We start from the raw sequence: 16,832 nt of genomic DNA on the forward strand, positions 1-16,832 counted from the left end.
GATGAAGCTGAAAGCCATCATCCTCAGCAAACTAACACATTAACAGAAATCCAAACACTGCATGTTCTTGCACATAAGTGAGAGTTGAACAATGAGAACATGGATACAGGGAGGGGAACAACACACACTGGGGCCAGTTGGGGGATGGGGGGCAAGGGAAGGGAGAGCATTAGGACAAATAGCTAATGCATGCAGGGCATAAAACCTAGATGATGGGTTGATCGGTGCAGCAAACCACCATGGCATATGTATACCCATGTAACAAACCTACACTTTCTGCATTTGTATCCCCAGAACTTAAAGTAAAATTAAAAATAAAATTTAAAAAACAATAGTTAGTATTACTGGTGTGAACCTCTCTGTTTTTTTAAATGTATTTTCCCAACCTAAAAAGAGTAAAAATCTTTCCACTGTAAACTTCCATATTGCTTTAGGATTTACTTGTCAAGGTCTATGAAAAATGCCTTGGGGCTTTTGAATGGAAGTGAATTTCTCAAGGCATGAAAAGGAAGCAAGGAAGCAGCTGAGCTCATAATCTTTACAATCACATTTGTTGATACTACCATATGCCATATACAAGAGTCCCATTTCCTTCCACCGTGTGTTTCTCAGCATGTGAACAACTCAGTCTCAGAATTCCATTTGCATGTCTGTTTTCTAGAGCTATTCCTGATACCAAGTACTTGCTATTAATCGGGGTCACTAGAGAAAACAAAGGGCTCCATCAAATCTGTAATGAAGTAGAGAGACTATTTACAACAGTAGGATTCAGACTAAGAGGAAGTACAAAGGATGGTGAAATATCCAAGATCTAGCAACAGTGAAGAGACTATTCTAACCCTACTCCCTACTCCAGAAGGGCAAATGGTGAAGTCATTACCAAACCCCAGAGAAAGTAAATGTAGTTTTGGAAAACGTTGCCCAATAAGCTCTGTAGCCTTTGGTAAAGTAATGCAAATATCTCTTTTGATCCTCACAGAGAGGCCGTCAGTTGGCTAAGCACCCTGTCTTCACCTAGATGCTGACCTACTCTTGGTGCCTGCCATTGACCAAATCTAACTGGATGCCAGAGGGCACCGGAGCCTTATTATGTCTCTGTCCAACTCAGCTTCCTGGAACTCACAGGAGGTAGAGAAGAATGAAAGATGTAACTGAAGAAGCAAAATAAGATACCCAGCACAGCCACATCCCCATGAGGGCAAATTTCTTTATGTCTCTAGAACTTCACATCTCCATTGGTACTCCAGAGACAAGCATCAACAATAATTAAATATATTATGCAAAAAAAAAATTCAAGTACACGAAACACCAGGATTCCAATGAACAAAAGGGTAAAAGAAAGACAATTCACAAAAGAGGAAATTCAACTAGAAAAGAGATGTAAAATAACATTGGCTATCTGTTGTCAATCAAATGAAAGCTTTGAAGTCACTGAGAATGATTGAAGCAGTTCGAATAAAGAGTGGAGAGGCAACAGATTACCTAGTGAATATGAAGGAGGAGCATAGATGATGGGAAGAGGTGTTGGGGAAACCAGCCCCACACCACCCGGCAGGGACCCCGAGTCCGGCGGAGACAAAAGAGTTAGAGACAGAATGAGCATTTAAAAGACGGGTCCAGGGGACCAGAGCATAGGAGGCTTGCTCGCAGCCCAGAGCTCTCCGCCACCACCTAATTTATTGATTTACAAGCTCTTTGTCTTAGGGCAGATGGGAGCAGGAGGAAGGGATGAGGAAAAGGATTAATCAGTGAAAGAGGGCTTGTGAGTCATTCAATTCAATAAGCAGTGGCGGTTTCTCTGAATTTCTTTGAGCAAAGGCGTGTGTCTAAACTACTTAAGATATTTAACTCATTGGAACTGAAACAGGTGGGAGCAGGTTTCAGGGAGAGCCAAAATGTTTGATTATACTCCACTGCTTCAGAGGAGTGTTATCTCCCTGAGCAACCTGTGGAATACCGCTGAGCTGTTATGCTCTCAGGGCATAAAGATATGAAGGCAATAAGGAGACTTTTCTCCTCAGAGGCTGCCCATGGCTACCCATGTGTGTCTCACACAGGGGAGACCAACTCAACCAACACCCCAGAAACTCTCTTTCCAACAAGAGGTACATGGTATACCTGAACTGACCAAAAAAAGTAAAATAGGACATTGAAGACAGAGAAAAACAGTGGCTATTAAAGGCAGTAGGAATAAAAGAGAAGATCATGCTTCCTGGCTTCGTGGTATGAGAATGGGAGAGTGAGTAGATACCTACGAGAAAAGATCAAGGGGCATGGAGCCAGCAGGGAAAATCCATAGTGCAGATAAAGCAAGGAGGAAGAAGAACATCTCTAGTAAAAGGGAGAACATCAGTAGAGGATGTTTCTTTGCAATAGAAAAAGAAGGCCAAGAGGAATTAGGGAGCCAGTCCTATCCCTGGCAGTGTTGGAGGAGTAGAAAAGAGGGAGGGAGGGAAGAGATAATATCATTTTGTCTGTGCTCCAACTGTAGTTACATATGAGACTATTTCCCTCTCTTCTTTTCAAACCTTACTGGAGTTGTTTCCCCTCATGAAAACTAAACAAGGAAAGCTAGTTAATCTTGTTCTCAGGTTGCTCAAAATATACATATCTATATCTATAGAGAGATCCTTGGGAATATAGTAGTTGGCATATATTCTGTTATTTGATGCTTGAAAAATCTCCTCCACTGACCAGTTTCCCTGTAGATAGGCACAGGCACATAGTTAAGAAACAATAAATAAAATGTTCTCTATAATTTGTAACTTAACAGAGCTGAGAAAACTTTACAGCCTTCATAAGGAAGAAAGGTCCAGGAAAATCTAGGAGATGTTTCTTAACCAATCTATAAAGGCATTAGTAATGACAGGATATTTCCTGAAAGTGTAATTTCCCATTGAGGATTTGTTTTTAATTTCTGGATTCCTGGAGCCAATGAAGTTGGCATGTGTTTATGAAATGCCAAGAGACATAAGTTGGCAAGTGTTCATATGCAAAAACTTCTTGGAATTCCTGATTTCTCTGTCACAATATATGACATCAGGATATGTCCCGTCTCTCACATCAGGATATGTCCTGTCTAGCCTGCCTATCACATGCCAGGAGCAGTTTTTAGGAACAGAAAAAAATGCCTGAAATGATTTCTCATTTGAACTCATCCAAGCTTTCTCTAAATGTAAGCAAACTCCTGGTCATTTTCAGTTAGTACCTTTCCTCAAGTTCAACCTTCACGACAAACCTCAGCATCTCAGAAGATTTAACCATAGTCTGAAATTCTCTTCCATAGATATGTCCCCTGTAGCCCCAGTTTATCTCAGCTTGTTATCCTGCTTTTTTTTCCCTCCATTCCCAGGCTGAGCTTCTTGCTTCTGTCTTATGAGATGTTAGATTCCTTCTCTTTGGTACCCAGGCAAACCCATCTTAATCCATATAGAGGAACATCCATTTTTGTCTTATAGCCCTGGATGCAGACGCAGCTGAGAAGATCACTATTCATTTTTGGAATTCTTCATCTCGTATATTTCCTCTTGTTTCTTTTTCTTCTATCTTTGGACATTTTAGTCATCAACACCCCATTAGTCTATTCCCCAACCTAAATCAGGGACCTTATACCTCCCAATCTCATTCAGAGATTCAAAACATAGGTACTGATACAGGAGACCTAAGAACAGTATGTCTTGGAGGTTGGGGAAACAGGCAGGTGAGAAACGTTCAGATTGGAAACACAGTTTCCTTTCTCCCGTCCAGCTCCTACTTCCATCCTATGTGTTTCTGGAACCTTGTTGTAGATGAATCTCCCTTGACTTTGTGATGTGCTGAGAAAACAAACTCACTGCTGGTGTTAAAAACAGCCCATGACAATACCAAGTGTTGGGGAGGATGTGGAGAAATCAGAACTCTATTCACGGTAGGTTGGAATGCATACTTGTGCAGAATTCTGTGGAGAAGAGTCTGGCATTTCCTTAAAATGTTAACCTAGAGTTACCATATGACCCAGCGGTTTCATCCATAGGTTTATACTCAAAAGAAATGAAGACATATGCCATGCAAATAAAATGTGCATGAAAGGTCAGAGCACCATTATTCATAATAGTAAAAAGATGGAAACAGCACAAACGTCCATCTAGTTATGAATAAAGAATATGTGGTCTATTCATACCATGGAATATTATTCGACCACAAAAAGGAATGATGTGCTGATCCATGCAAGGACATGGACAAACCTTGACAATAATACTAGATGAAAGAAGCCAGTCACAGAAGGACAAATATTCTATGATTCTATTTATGTGAAATGTTTAGAATTGGCAAATCCATAGAAACAGGAGGTAGATTCGTGGTTTCCAGGGTCTCGAGAGAGGGAAGAATGAAATACAAGTTTTCTTTTAGAGGTAGTGAAATTATTGTGGAATGAGATGATGATGGTGATAGCACAACTTTGTGAATGTACTAAAAATCATTGAATTGTACAGTTGAAAATGGTGAACCTGATGGTATATAAACTACATGTTAATAAAAAGGGGGACTCACAAAAGAAAACCAGCCCTCTATTCTGGTGGTCAGGGAGATATTGGATTAAATGGCCTTGGACAACAACCCTCTCTCTGGTCACAGGCATTCTTCAGATTACAAGACATTCCAGGGAAAACACTGGAATGAGTCTGAAGCCAGGTGCTAAATGGTAGGACCACTGAGCAATGTTGTGATCCTGACAGTTCAAACAACTTATTTTTCTGCTTCATTTTTAAATGAAAAATTTAAAAACTGCCATTCAAAATGGCCCATTTGTTTCCATTGTTCTTCTCAGTGTCAGCCTGTTAACTCAGTGTATTAGTCTGTTTTCATGCTGCTGATAAAGACATACCCGAGACTGGCAAGAGAAAGGGGTTTAATTGGACTTACACTTCCATGTGATTGGAGAGGCCTCCGAATCATGGTGGGAGACAAAAGTTATTCTTACATGGTGGCAGCAAGAGAAAATGAGGAAGGAGCAAAAGAAAAAACCCCTGATAAACCCATCGGATCTCCTGAGACTTGTTAACTATCACGAGAATAGCACAGAAAAAGACCAGTCCCCATGATTCAATTACCTCCACGAGGGTCCCTCCAACAACACGTGGAAATTCTGGTAGATACAATTAAAGTTGAGATTTGGGTGGGGACACAGCCAAACTGTATCACTCAGCAAGGTAGGTAACTTTCTCACTGACTCTATCCAACAGAAAATATCTGGGATGGTTGCAAAGGTCACGGGAGGTGACTGGCAGGATCACTGCCAAGGTAGAGCATTCAAGAGAAAGCAATAGAATCCTGTTCTCCATAGTATGCTATGAGATACTGAAGTACACTTCTTCGGTATATCTTTGGACTCAAAATTAGAATTATGCTCCTTGTTATACAGAAAAATAACTAATGAAATGCATAGGATGACAAAAACTTTCAGAACTGAAGAACAGGAAATGTAAGCTTTTTAGTTGTTTGGTGTTCCAAGTAAGCCTTAAAGACAATGCAACATCCAAGAAAAGAATGGCCCTTTTTGTGTGTTTGTTTTGTTTGTTTGTTTGTTTTTTAAAAAACATTGGGAGTTGTATACAAAGGAAAGGAGTTGAAATTAATGAGAGGAAATTGGAATTCTAACCTTATTCTCATTAGCAATAGAAAGTCACCTACATTATTTCAAATGAGCCAGTGATTGCTTATTTACATTTTCATTTTTTCCCTATAGATTAAAAAGGAAGTACAATGGTAGAACAGTAACCGTATCCTTTGTCATGAATGTTCTTACTCATCAAGGTTAAGTGTTAGCCTGCTTGTGAAATCTCCTCTCCACAGAGGGAGAGGCAGCAAGAAAGTCACCTACATGTATTTAAAATGAGCCAGTGATTGCTGATTTGCATTTGCATTTTTTCCCTGTAGATTACAAAAGAGTGTTAGCCTTCTTGTGAAATCTCTTCTCCACAAAGGGAGAGGCAGCAAGAGGAGAGGCATAAATTCAGGATCTCATCCTTCATTCCACAGACACACACAGGTTCACAGGCTCTCTGCCCACGTCTGCTTCCTCTAGGAATACAGGTAAGTGCTTCAAGGCACTCCAGCTTAATAACATGAATTATTTTTGAGAATAATAATGATACTGTGTTCTATATCATGCATCTCCTGCATTCTCTCTGATTATGTTTTGCTTATTCTGCCAGGGCATAATTAAAATATCTATTTCATCTGATTTGTCCTTTATGTAAATTACTTAGTTCCAAGTAAACCAAGGCACCCTGAGGAACACAGAGGAAGAGTGCCTTGCAGCCACAAAGCCTTGAAGGAAACGTCAGGGATTCCTCTTAAGAGCCGATTGGATGTGATCCACAGAGGTCTCCTGTTAGCATTCATTATAAAGCCTTCCTACCTACCCCATTGTAACCAGCAAGGAAGGAAAGATAAAGAGGGTCTATTACTTATTTACAATAGTCTTTAAAAACAGTAATTTTGTGAGCCTCTTAATTAGGACATTAATATATTCAATATAAGCACATTGTAGAAAGATTGAAATGCTACAAATGAGAAAAGAAAAACTTTAAATGTCAAAATCTCACAACCCAGATATGTCATTTCTTTAAGAAAATCATACTACAAAATACCACTCCATTTATTAAAGTCATTCTGACAGGAATCTGATGCTTTTCCAGGAGTCCAGATCACATCGAGTTCGCCATGAATTCACTCAGTGAAGCCAACACCAAGTTCATGTTCGATCTGTTCCAACAGTTCAGAAAATCACAAAAGAACAACACCTTCTATTCCCCTATCAGCATCACATCAGCATTGGGGATGGTCCTCTTAGGGGCCAAAGACAACACCGCACAACAAATTAACAAGGTAGGTATCAGCTTCATTACGCTGTCCTGTTGCAGCTTCTCTCTGTGGTTTCGGCGGCTAGCATGCAGATGGTAATAGATGTGGTGGCCTGATGGGTAGCCCAGGGGGCTGAGCAGGAATTCCCATAACTGTGAGCCCACTGACTTAAACAGATCTTTTGAGTAAAGTTTTCTTGTCCCGCTTCATGTCTCTTCCAGGTTCTTCACTTTGATCAAGTCACAGAGAACACCACAGAAAAAGCTGCAACACATCACGTGAGTCACAGAGCACTTTTGTTCAGCTTTAGATCCCTAAGCAGGTCATAGTTTAAACCTGGAACTTCACAGAAACTAAGTAAAGGCCATTCTTAGGGGAAAGCCTGGATGAAAAGATTGAGACATACAGAGTGGGTTGGCATTTCATGGCACATAATTGTTATTCCTTGTTTCTGCGTTACTGAAAGACAGTCAGTGCTGTACTTCAGAGCATAGGTCTGGATCAGGATAGCGTGGGTTCAAACTCCAGCTTTGCTCTTCACAAATGGTGAACGAGCATGACACAACTGCTCGGAGTCCCAATGACCTCATCCCAGAAAACTAGGGGTAATAAAAAATCTGACTCAATACATGCAAATACATGCAAACATTTATAACAGTGCCCTGCCCATAAAAAGTCATAATAAATGTTATTATTATTATAAAATAGCTATCATTATACTAATCACAAAAATGTTACAAAAATACTTTAATTTTAATTGAGTCATTAATGAGATTAAGAGGAATAAGCACAAGTCCAAGTATATTTTGAAAAATGATTTCGGCCGGGCGCGGTGGCTCAAGCCTGTAATCCCAGCACTTTGGGAGGCTGAGACGGGCGGATCACGAGGTCAGGAGATCGAGACCATCCTGGCGAACACGGTGAAACCCCGTCTCTACTAAAAAAAAAAACAAAAAACTAGCCGGGCAAGGTGGCGGGCGCCTGTATTCCCAGCTACTCGGGAGGCTGAGGCAGGAGAATGGCATAAACCCAGGAGACGGAGTTTGCAGTGAGCCGAGATCACACCACTGCACTCCAGCCTGGGCGACAGAGTGAGACTCTGTCTCAAAAGAAAAAGAAAAAGAAAAAAGATTTCTATGGAATATATTGGTTTAGAGCCTTAATAGTGCAAAATGCTTTGCTGGAAAGTAGAAGTTTCTCGATTTAACAGGCTTAGGTTCAAAACTTGGCATTTCTAATTTACATCTCTATAAAGAGGTTTATTTTCCATTCTCTGAGCTTTCTTGTTTTCACCTGAATTGAACTAAAGACTTAGAGTTACCCATGTAAAGTCCTTAGCCATCTACCTGGCACACACTGCTCTTATTTGCAGAGAATGACAATCATGAGGAAAGAACCATAGATCAGTCATTGTGTCTTACAAGATAATACCACCAACAGGTATAACAGGGCTTCCTGGCATAATCTATTTAAAATATCCAACCTTCAACATACTCATATCCTTGATGGCTGTTAGAAGTGAAATATGGTCCTTGCCCTTAAAGAGATGAGATTTTAACTGGGAAGCTAAACCTAACCCTTTAACCCAACAAAGAGAAAATCCAGTGGTAGACAGTGCTGCATCTTTAGTTCAGAAGAAAAAAGATTGGAGTACATTAGTGCAGGAAGAATTTTCTGGAAGAAGTCAAACATAAGGTAGATTTTGAAGAGTATTTGAGGTGAAATACACCAAGTATCAGGGAATAAGCAGAAAGGTCATCACTGAGGATACCAGCCTTTAGGAACTGATCTAACAGACTTAGCACAGGCTTAGAATTTACATTGATGCAGTAATTCAGTGATCTCCTTCTTTGACGTTTGAAGGTTGATAGGTCAGGAAATGTTCATCACCAGTTTCAAAAGCTTCTGACTGAATTAAACAAATCCACTGATGCATATGAGCTGAAGATCGCCAACAAGCTCTTCGGAGAAAAGACGTATCAATTTTTACAGGTAAATTTCACCTGACCTACCCACCTTTCGTCTGCAGCCTGGTGTCTGTGTCTCTGAGTGGCCTAATGGAAGAAAGCAAGGCAGATGAGCCTGGCCTACCCAAGTGGGGAGCATTTACTCAGAATGCATTAAGTCCATTTCCACAACTCTCCCCCACTGGAGTGTTCCAGACCCTGACAATACATCAGTGAAGTGTGCATTTAGGGATAATCTTGTAATAAAAGAGGAGGTTGGGTAACAGAGTGAGTAAGAGCAATAAGTAATAAGATACCGTCAATAAACTGGCACTGACTCAGTCACAGAGCATACATCTTGGTGGGAAATGTATGACTAATGGGATATTATTGGAATGGGCAGGCTTGGGTGAGTTCCTGAGGACAGTTGAGGAAGTACCAGGAAATACTGAATGCACAGGATGAAAGATAAAAACAAAGATCAGAAACATCATGGTTAAAATTACTGGAGAGATGTCTGAGAAGCAATGAATCTCCTTCAGGGAAGCCTGCTCTGCAGTTTGCAAACGACAGCCTCTTCTGCTTCTGCCTTTTGCCAGATGATATTGACCTTCAGTGACCTCTTTCTTGCGCCAGCCCGCATTCCCCTTTCGCATTGCCTACGTGGCACCTATGTAAAAATATGCATAGACAGGAGATATTGTATCTGTTCAGGGTCTGGATTCAGTATACTATTATTATAAATAACTAAGTTTGGTAATATATAGTTACATAAATTACTCTTAATTCCTACTTTCTTCCTTCATATCTCAAAGGAATATTTAGATGCCATCAAGAAATTTTACCAGACCAGTGTGGAATCTGTTGATTTTGCAAAGGCTCCAGAAGAAAGTCGAAAGAAGATTAACTCCTGGGTGGAAAGTCAAACGAATGGTAGGAGAACCGCCCATTATAGAAACACCTTTGAGAAACCTACGCGAGTGAGCCCTGTGCCTGTCACTGCATGGGGACCAGCGGTGGGGATTGAGATGGCTTTGCAGGGAGGGCTGAAGAGGGCACTCCAGATGAAAGATTTGTCCAACTGAATATGAAGAGAGCCTCGGGGAGCCAAGGAGGAAATCACAGGAAGCCAATTAGATGGAAACACATCTGGAGAATTATTTGCTTATGGCCCTGCATGACAATAGCTTTGTGGATCCCCTGTCTCTGCTCAGGCCCATTTTGAGATCATGTCCTTTTCTTTAAATCGGAGCCAAATTTTTATGATGAATATTTAAAAGAAAACATTAGAAAGCGTCTCTCATCTCCTTTACTAATTGGGAAAGAAGCAGCTCTCTGGTAAATCAACCTTTTGCCTCTGAGCTTTAGTTGCCTGGACCACATCTGTAGCCACACGTTCTGCAGCGATTATCATGGCTGTCTTCTCCATCAAGGGCAAAAAGCTTAACAAAATCTCCATTCCATAGACATCTTTCCTACCTCCCACCTCTCATTACAGGCCAAACTTACAGCAACTCAACATGAGAGTGAATAGGAAGACACCTCCGGAAGTAGTGTCTGACAGCACAGGGCACGCGTTTCATATTATAGAGCTTGAGTCACTTGTCCTAAAAAGCAATTAGAGCCTACATCCTCTGATTCAGGACCCCATAGTTAAAAGAAAAATAATCGGAAGAGGAGGGAGGGAGAAAGGAAAGATGTGTTGAAAGAGTAGATAAAATCAGTGTATCAGTATTCCAAATCAGATGACTAGGGTCACTCATATACAGAGAACCGAAACTCTTTCTCTATCACAAAAAGTGATGTCTCAGTCAAGGGTAACTTTATCTGACTGGAGCCTTGAAGAAAGGTGCATCTGGTGAGCCATTGGACAGTGAGTCTAATAATTCAATGATCAAAGTCAGTGAGTCTCAAGTAAGGATTTGAGAGAATAATTAACGATCAGTCACGAACATTTGCAAAGCATCTTCCAGACAAACCATTTGTACCTTGTATAAAAGACTCTTTCATTCTTTCCCTTGCAGAAAAAATTAAAAACCTATTTCCTGATGGGACTATTGGCAAGGATACCACACTGGTTCTTGTGAACGCAATCTATTTCAAGGGTCAATGGCAAAATAAATTTAATAAAGAAAATACTAAAGAGGAAAAATTTTGGCCAAACAAGGTATTGTCTATATTTTATTTATATAATATAATATGTTAATAAATTTAAACATTTCTGATGGAATGTACCATGACAAGTAAAAAATAAAATTTTTCGTGTCTGTTATTTTGTTGTTTTAGTCTTATAACTTTATTTAATAAGAAATACCTGAAGAAATTTTTGTCTCTAACTCATTGAATTCCTGGGTTATTTCTTAGAAGAAGAAGGATGTGTTGATATCTCAATAATATTATCTTTTTTGTCCTATGTCTCACGTGTTATTTGTTGGACACATTGACTTATTGCAGAATACATACAAATCCGTACAGATGATGAGGCAAAACGAGTTCTTTAATTTTGCCTTGCTGGAGGATGTACAGGCCAAGGTCCTGGAAATACCATACAACGGCAAAGATCTAAGCATGATTGTGCTGCTGCCAAATGAAATCACTGGTCTGCAGAAGGTAAGAACTAGAATCTACAACTCTTCCTTCTACTGTCTGACATTTTCCCAAAGATACCAGGTTTAAACTAGGTAAAAGCTTGTGACTAAGTTACCTCAAAATAATGAAAAATTCAAAATGAGGAATGATGACTCACCTTCATATTACAAATATTTAAGCATAGGGCCTGATACAAACTGAAGGCTTAGTGAATGATTAATTTATTAGAGTTACATCCATTGGATATCAATTTGATGATATTATTAGGCAGCAATTTAAACTTGACTGGCAGAAATTTAAAGCAATGTGAGGGAAGTTTACAAATATACCAAGTAAAAAAGGGAATAGAAATTTAGGAATTTAGGAATTGCAATTTAATAATTGCAATGTATACTAAACAATGTATAAGAAAAATAAGATGAACCTGTTAAAAATTGACACATGTAGTAGGCTGTTGGCACAAGAAATAGTGATACATATAGTTCATTGTGTACAAAATAATGTGATGATATTTTTACATGTGTATTATACAGTTTTATACATACATATGTACGCATTACATACACATAGAAACATGATTCTGTTTTTACATACTATATATACATATACACATGAAACCCAATGTATTTATATATTCAGGACTCATATTTTGCCTATTAGAATAATATCTAATAAAGTGAACCTTCTGTATTTCACATTTATTGCCAAAACAAGAATTCTCCACATAGTCAATTCATTCTTAAGGTGTATTAGAGATTGATAGTTAGTCATATCAGTTTCTTTTTTCCATTTGTATAGCTTGAAGAGAAACTCACTCCTGAGAAACTGATGGAATGGACAAGTTTGCAGAATATGAGAGAGGCACGTGTGGATTTACACTTACCTCGGTTCAAAGTGGAAGAGAGTTACAACCTCAAGGACACGTTGAGAAACATGGGAATGGTGGATATCTTCAGTGGGGATGCAGACCTCTCAGGCATGACCGGGAGCCGCGATCTCATAGTATCTAAAGTCCTACACAAGGCCTTTGTGGAGGTCACTGAGGAGGGAGCGGAGGCTGCAGCTGCCACCGCTGTAGTAGCAGGGTTTTCATCACCTCCTTTAACTAATGAAGAGTTCCATTGTAATCACCCTTTCCTATTCTTCATCAGGCAAAATAACACCAACAGCATCCTCTTCTTTGGCAGATTCTCATCCCCTTAGATGCAATTAGTCTGTCACTCCATTTGGAAAATGTTCACCTAGAGGTGTTCTGGTAAACTCATTGCTGGCAACAACAGATTCTCTTGGCTCACATTTCTTTTCTGTCTCATCTTGATGATGATAGTCATCATCAAGAATTTAATGATTGAAATAGTATGCCTTTCTCTCTTTCTCTTTATAAGAACACATATAAACCTACTTTTTCTTACAGAAAAATTCTCCTTGAGGAAAAATGTCCAAGATATGATGAATAATTTAATACTGTATCTTCTAAATTTGAAATGTAATTCTGTTTGTGACCTGTTTTAAATGGACCAAACCAAATCATACTTTCTCTTCAGACTTAGCAACCTAGAAATCCACATTTCTTTGAATTTAGGTGATACCTGAAATCCTTCTTACATTTCTAAATTTTGTGATTCTATAAAACACATCATCAATAAAATCATGACTTATTAAATCATTTTTGCTCTACCTTTTTTCTCTGGAAAGGGGACATGTCCAGTTACACATAGGAAAGATAATTTAGATATATGTTAATCATATACAAAGGAAAATTAAAAACAGAGTAGTTCATGATGAGCCTGGAGTAGAAGGCAGATCCCAGAACAGGAGGAGCCTTGTAAACCACATTAGGAACTTTCTATTTTATGCTAAATGGGATAAGAAACACATTATAGGCTTTGATTGTTTTTTGTCAAAGAGGGGCATAAAATTATCATATCTTCATCTTGAAAATACATCTCTGGCTACTCTGATCAATGGATATGAGGAAAGAACAGTGTGGTTATCATATATAAATTAGGAAATCATTAGAGTATTGGGAGTGGAAATGGAGAGAGAGAAACAGCCTGGGAGAATTATTTAGGAAGTAATAGTTGCAGAAAGACATCTAAGTTTCTGTCCTAGCTGACTGGTTAGATGGAAAAAAAAGTTGTTTTTGAGAGAAAAAAAGGCCATGTGTTTAAATTTGTACTTGTTCAATTTGGGGTACTTTTAAGATCCAAATGCATTTGCCTGGCAGGCACTTGAGGATATTTGTCTAAATCTCAGAAACAGAATATGATCTGAAGCTCTAAATTTGTGATATTCAATATAAATACTTTACGGTCATTGGGATAAATATGGTAATTGTAGCTAAAAGCAAAGATAAGATCTTAAGAAGAAAGGATAAAGTTAGAAGAAAGAAGAATCTAGAATTGACCTTAAAGTATACCAATATGTGTAAAAATCAGGAGTTGATCATTTTTATTTTCCAGAAAATAGCTTTTCTTAGGGTTCCATATTTACTCTCACAGATTCTTCTCAGTCAATACTGAATCGTACCTGGTTTTATAAAACGTAAGTTTTAGAGAATTTGAACAAGGCTGAAGTTTTCTTCAGCAAGAGTCAGCAGTCCAGGATTAAGGCAGAAGAAACAAATGTTTCACCACTTAACTGTGAGACTTGGTCAAGTTGTCGAGGGACTTGACAGACTAGCCAGAGAATGTATAACATGAACAATCTGTTCAGTGAATGGAGCTGGGGAAAGAAAGCAAAGAAGGATGTGGTAGTCTTGAAGAACAGATGTGCATTACAATATTTACTGAGGTCAAATAAGGATGGTATTGAGTTTACGAGAAATATGAAGAGGTCAGAAGTTTGAGCCAGGACCTATGATTTTGAAGTGTGCTTTAAAATGATAAATTGCAAGGAATTAGGAAGCTCAAATTCTGCCCACTAGGTGAGAATTAATTTCTAATGATTCAATGAAGCTGAAAATGGTAGAGTGAATAGTTTTGAAGAACTGATTGTTAGAATCACTGGACCGTATTTTTCAACTATTATTAATTTTTCTGGGTTTAAAAGAAGGGACTTTATAATAATGGAAATGTTAAGTCAAAGGCTCATAAGCATTAGACTCTTTTAGAGTAGAGGGCATAGTTGATACTTAGGAGAATTGAAATATTTACATACATTTCAGGCCAGCCATTAAACCAATTACACCTGCCTTGTGGTCATCTGCAAGAGAAACTGAGGGGAAAGCCAAATTTTTTGTTCTCATTTTTTGTTCTCATTTTTTAAATAATGCATTAAAATCTACTGACTAAAATAGAATCCGAGTCCATGCTGATATAAAATAAATGACTAAATTAAAAGTTTGATAATGAATGCAAAATGTAAGTGCTTTCAAAACTCCTCCCCATGGAATACCACTTTGTACCCATTATGATGTCCAAAATTAAAACTTAAAATACTGAGCCACTACAAGTTTTCAAAAGAATGTGAAGCAATTGGAACACTCACACACTGCTGATGGAAATACAAAAGTGCAACCACATTGGAAAACAGTCTTAATTCATTGAACTACACACTTAAATTGTATGTTAATTAATTATGCCTCTATAAAGTTGACTGAAAAAAGGAAAAAGAGAATCATCCAAAGCACACATATTTAGGTGAAAAACATTTTTCATTAAATATTGTTTTTAAATGTATTTTAATTGATAAAAACTTTATACATTTATCTTGTACAACATGTTGCTTTGAAATATGCATGCACAGTGGAATGAGTCAGTAGAGCTAATTAGTATATACATTACCTCACATAATTTTCTGTGATAAGAACACTAAAGTCTATTCTCTTAGCAATTTTCAAAAAATAAAATGCATTAACTATAGTCACCGTGTTGTACAATAGACCTCCTGAACTTATTTCTCCTGTTTAACTAAAATTCGTATCCTTAACCAATATCTCCTCAATTCCCTCACACACCCCAGCTCCCAGTAACCACCATTTTACTCTTTATTTATATGAGTTCAACCTTTCTAGATTCCATATATAAGAGAGATCATGCAATATTTGTCTTCCTGTGCCGGGCTTACTTCACTCAACATAATGTTCTCCAGGTTTACCATGTTGTCATAAATGACAGGGTTTCCTTCCTTTTAAAGACTGAATAGTAGTATTCTACTGTGCATATGTATAACACATTTTCCTCATCCATTCATTCATTGTTAGATACATAGGTTGATTCCAAATTTTGATTATTGTGAATAATGCTTCAATGAACATGGGAATAAAGATATCTTTCCAACATAATTGCTTTTATTTCCTTTGGAAACACACTCAAAACTGGAATTACTAAATCATATGGTAGTTCTGTAGCTAATTTTTTGAAGAAACTTTATGATGTTTTCAGTAAGATCTGTACTAATTTATAATCCAACCAACAGAGTAAAACAAGTCCCTTTCTGCAACATTCTTGTCAACATTTATTATCATTTGTGTTTTTGACAAAAAGCCATTCTAACAGGAGTGAGATGATACCTCATTGTGGTTTTAGTTTGCATTTCTCAAATGATGATTGATATTGAATGTCTTCTATTGACAAATATCTATTCAGATCATTGGCCTATTTTTTAATTGGGTTACTTGTTTTATTGTAGAGTTGTTCCAGTTCCTTCTATATTTTGGATATTAATCCCTTTTAAGATGTATGCTTTACAGGTATTTTCTCCCATTTGTCTCTTCACTCTGTTGATCGTTTTCTCATTTGTGTGGAAGCTTTTTAATTTGATATGATCTCATTTGTCTAATTTTTCTTTTGTTGCCTTTGATTTCATATCCAAAAAATTATTGCCCAGACCAATATCATGAAGCTTCCCCCCATGTTTTCTACTAGTTGTTTTACAGTTTCAAGTCTTATCTGTAATCTATTTGGAATTTATTTTTTATAGTGTGTAAGAGGTGGTTCTAATTTCATTCTTCTGTGTGTGTATACGGTTTCTTAAAACCATTTATTAAAGAGACTATCCTTTCCTCATTAAATGTTCTTGGCCCTTTGTTAAAAACTAATTGGCCATAAATATCTGGGTCTGTTTCTGGACTGTATTCTGTTATACTTGTTTATGTGTCTGTTTTTATACCAGTACCATACCATTTTGATTAATATTGATTCTTAAGATATTTTAAAGTTAAGTAGTTTGATGTCTCCTGCTTTGTTCTCTTTGTTCAAAATTCCTTTGACTATTCCAGTTTTCTTGTGGTTCTATACAAATTTTAGGACTTTTTAAAATTTCTGAGTAAAAATGTCATTAGAATTTTGATAGGGATTGAATTGAAACCATAGATAAATTGGGGTGGTATGAATATGTTAACAATATTAATTCTTCCAATCCATGAACATGGTATATCCTTCCATTACTTTCTGTCTACTTCAGTTGGTGAAGCCCGTGAAATATATCAAAGTAGTTATATTTCCATTG

The 16,832-nt window shown here is 37.8% G+C and overlaps 1 protein-coding gene across 1 annotated transcript; it reads left to right on the forward strand.

Moving 5' to 3' along the window:
- The first annotated feature begins 6,014 nt into the window (after positions 1-6,014).
- On the forward strand, positions 6,015-13,047 carry LOC113223173 (serpin B4). The gene is made up of 8 exons (XM_026452718.1): positions 6,015-6,072; positions 6,681-6,870; positions 7,068-7,124; positions 8,710-8,838; positions 9,608-9,725; positions 10,817-10,959; positions 11,247-11,402; positions 12,180-13,047. Exons 2-8 carry the CDS (start codon positions 6,706-6,708, stop codon positions 12,582-12,584), a joined length of 1,173 nt encoding a protein of 390 aa, XP_026308503.1. The 5' UTR covers positions 6,015-6,072; positions 6,681-6,705; the 3' UTR covers positions 12,585-13,047.
- The last annotated feature ends 3,785 nt before the right edge of the window (positions 13,048-16,832 follow it).

The sequence above is a fragment of the Piliocolobus tephrosceles genome, unplaced genomic scaffold (assembly GCF_002776525.5).
Source record: "Piliocolobus tephrosceles isolate RC106 unplaced genomic scaffold, ASM277652v3 unscaffolded_39365, whole genome shotgun sequence".
In the NCBI taxonomy this organism is placed as follows: domain Eukaryota; kingdom Metazoa; phylum Chordata; class Mammalia; order Primates; family Cercopithecidae; genus Piliocolobus; species Piliocolobus tephrosceles.

What these genes read in the sequence shown, in the direction of transcription:
- LOC113223173 (XM_026452718.1), top strand. Translation starts at nt 6,706, where the DNA reads ATGAATTCACTCAGTGAAGCCAACACCAAGTTCATGTTCGATCTGTTC. An exon ending in AAAAAGCTGCAACACATCAC is followed by an intron (nt 7,125 to 8,709) that starts GTGAGTCACAGA and finishes TGACGTTTGAAG; the next exon opens with GTTGATAGGTCAGGAAATGT. An exon ending in GGTGGAAAGTCAAACGAATG is followed by an intron (nt 9,726 to 10,816) that starts GTAGGAGAACCG and finishes TTTCCCTTGCAG; the next exon opens with AAAAAATTAAAAACCTATTT.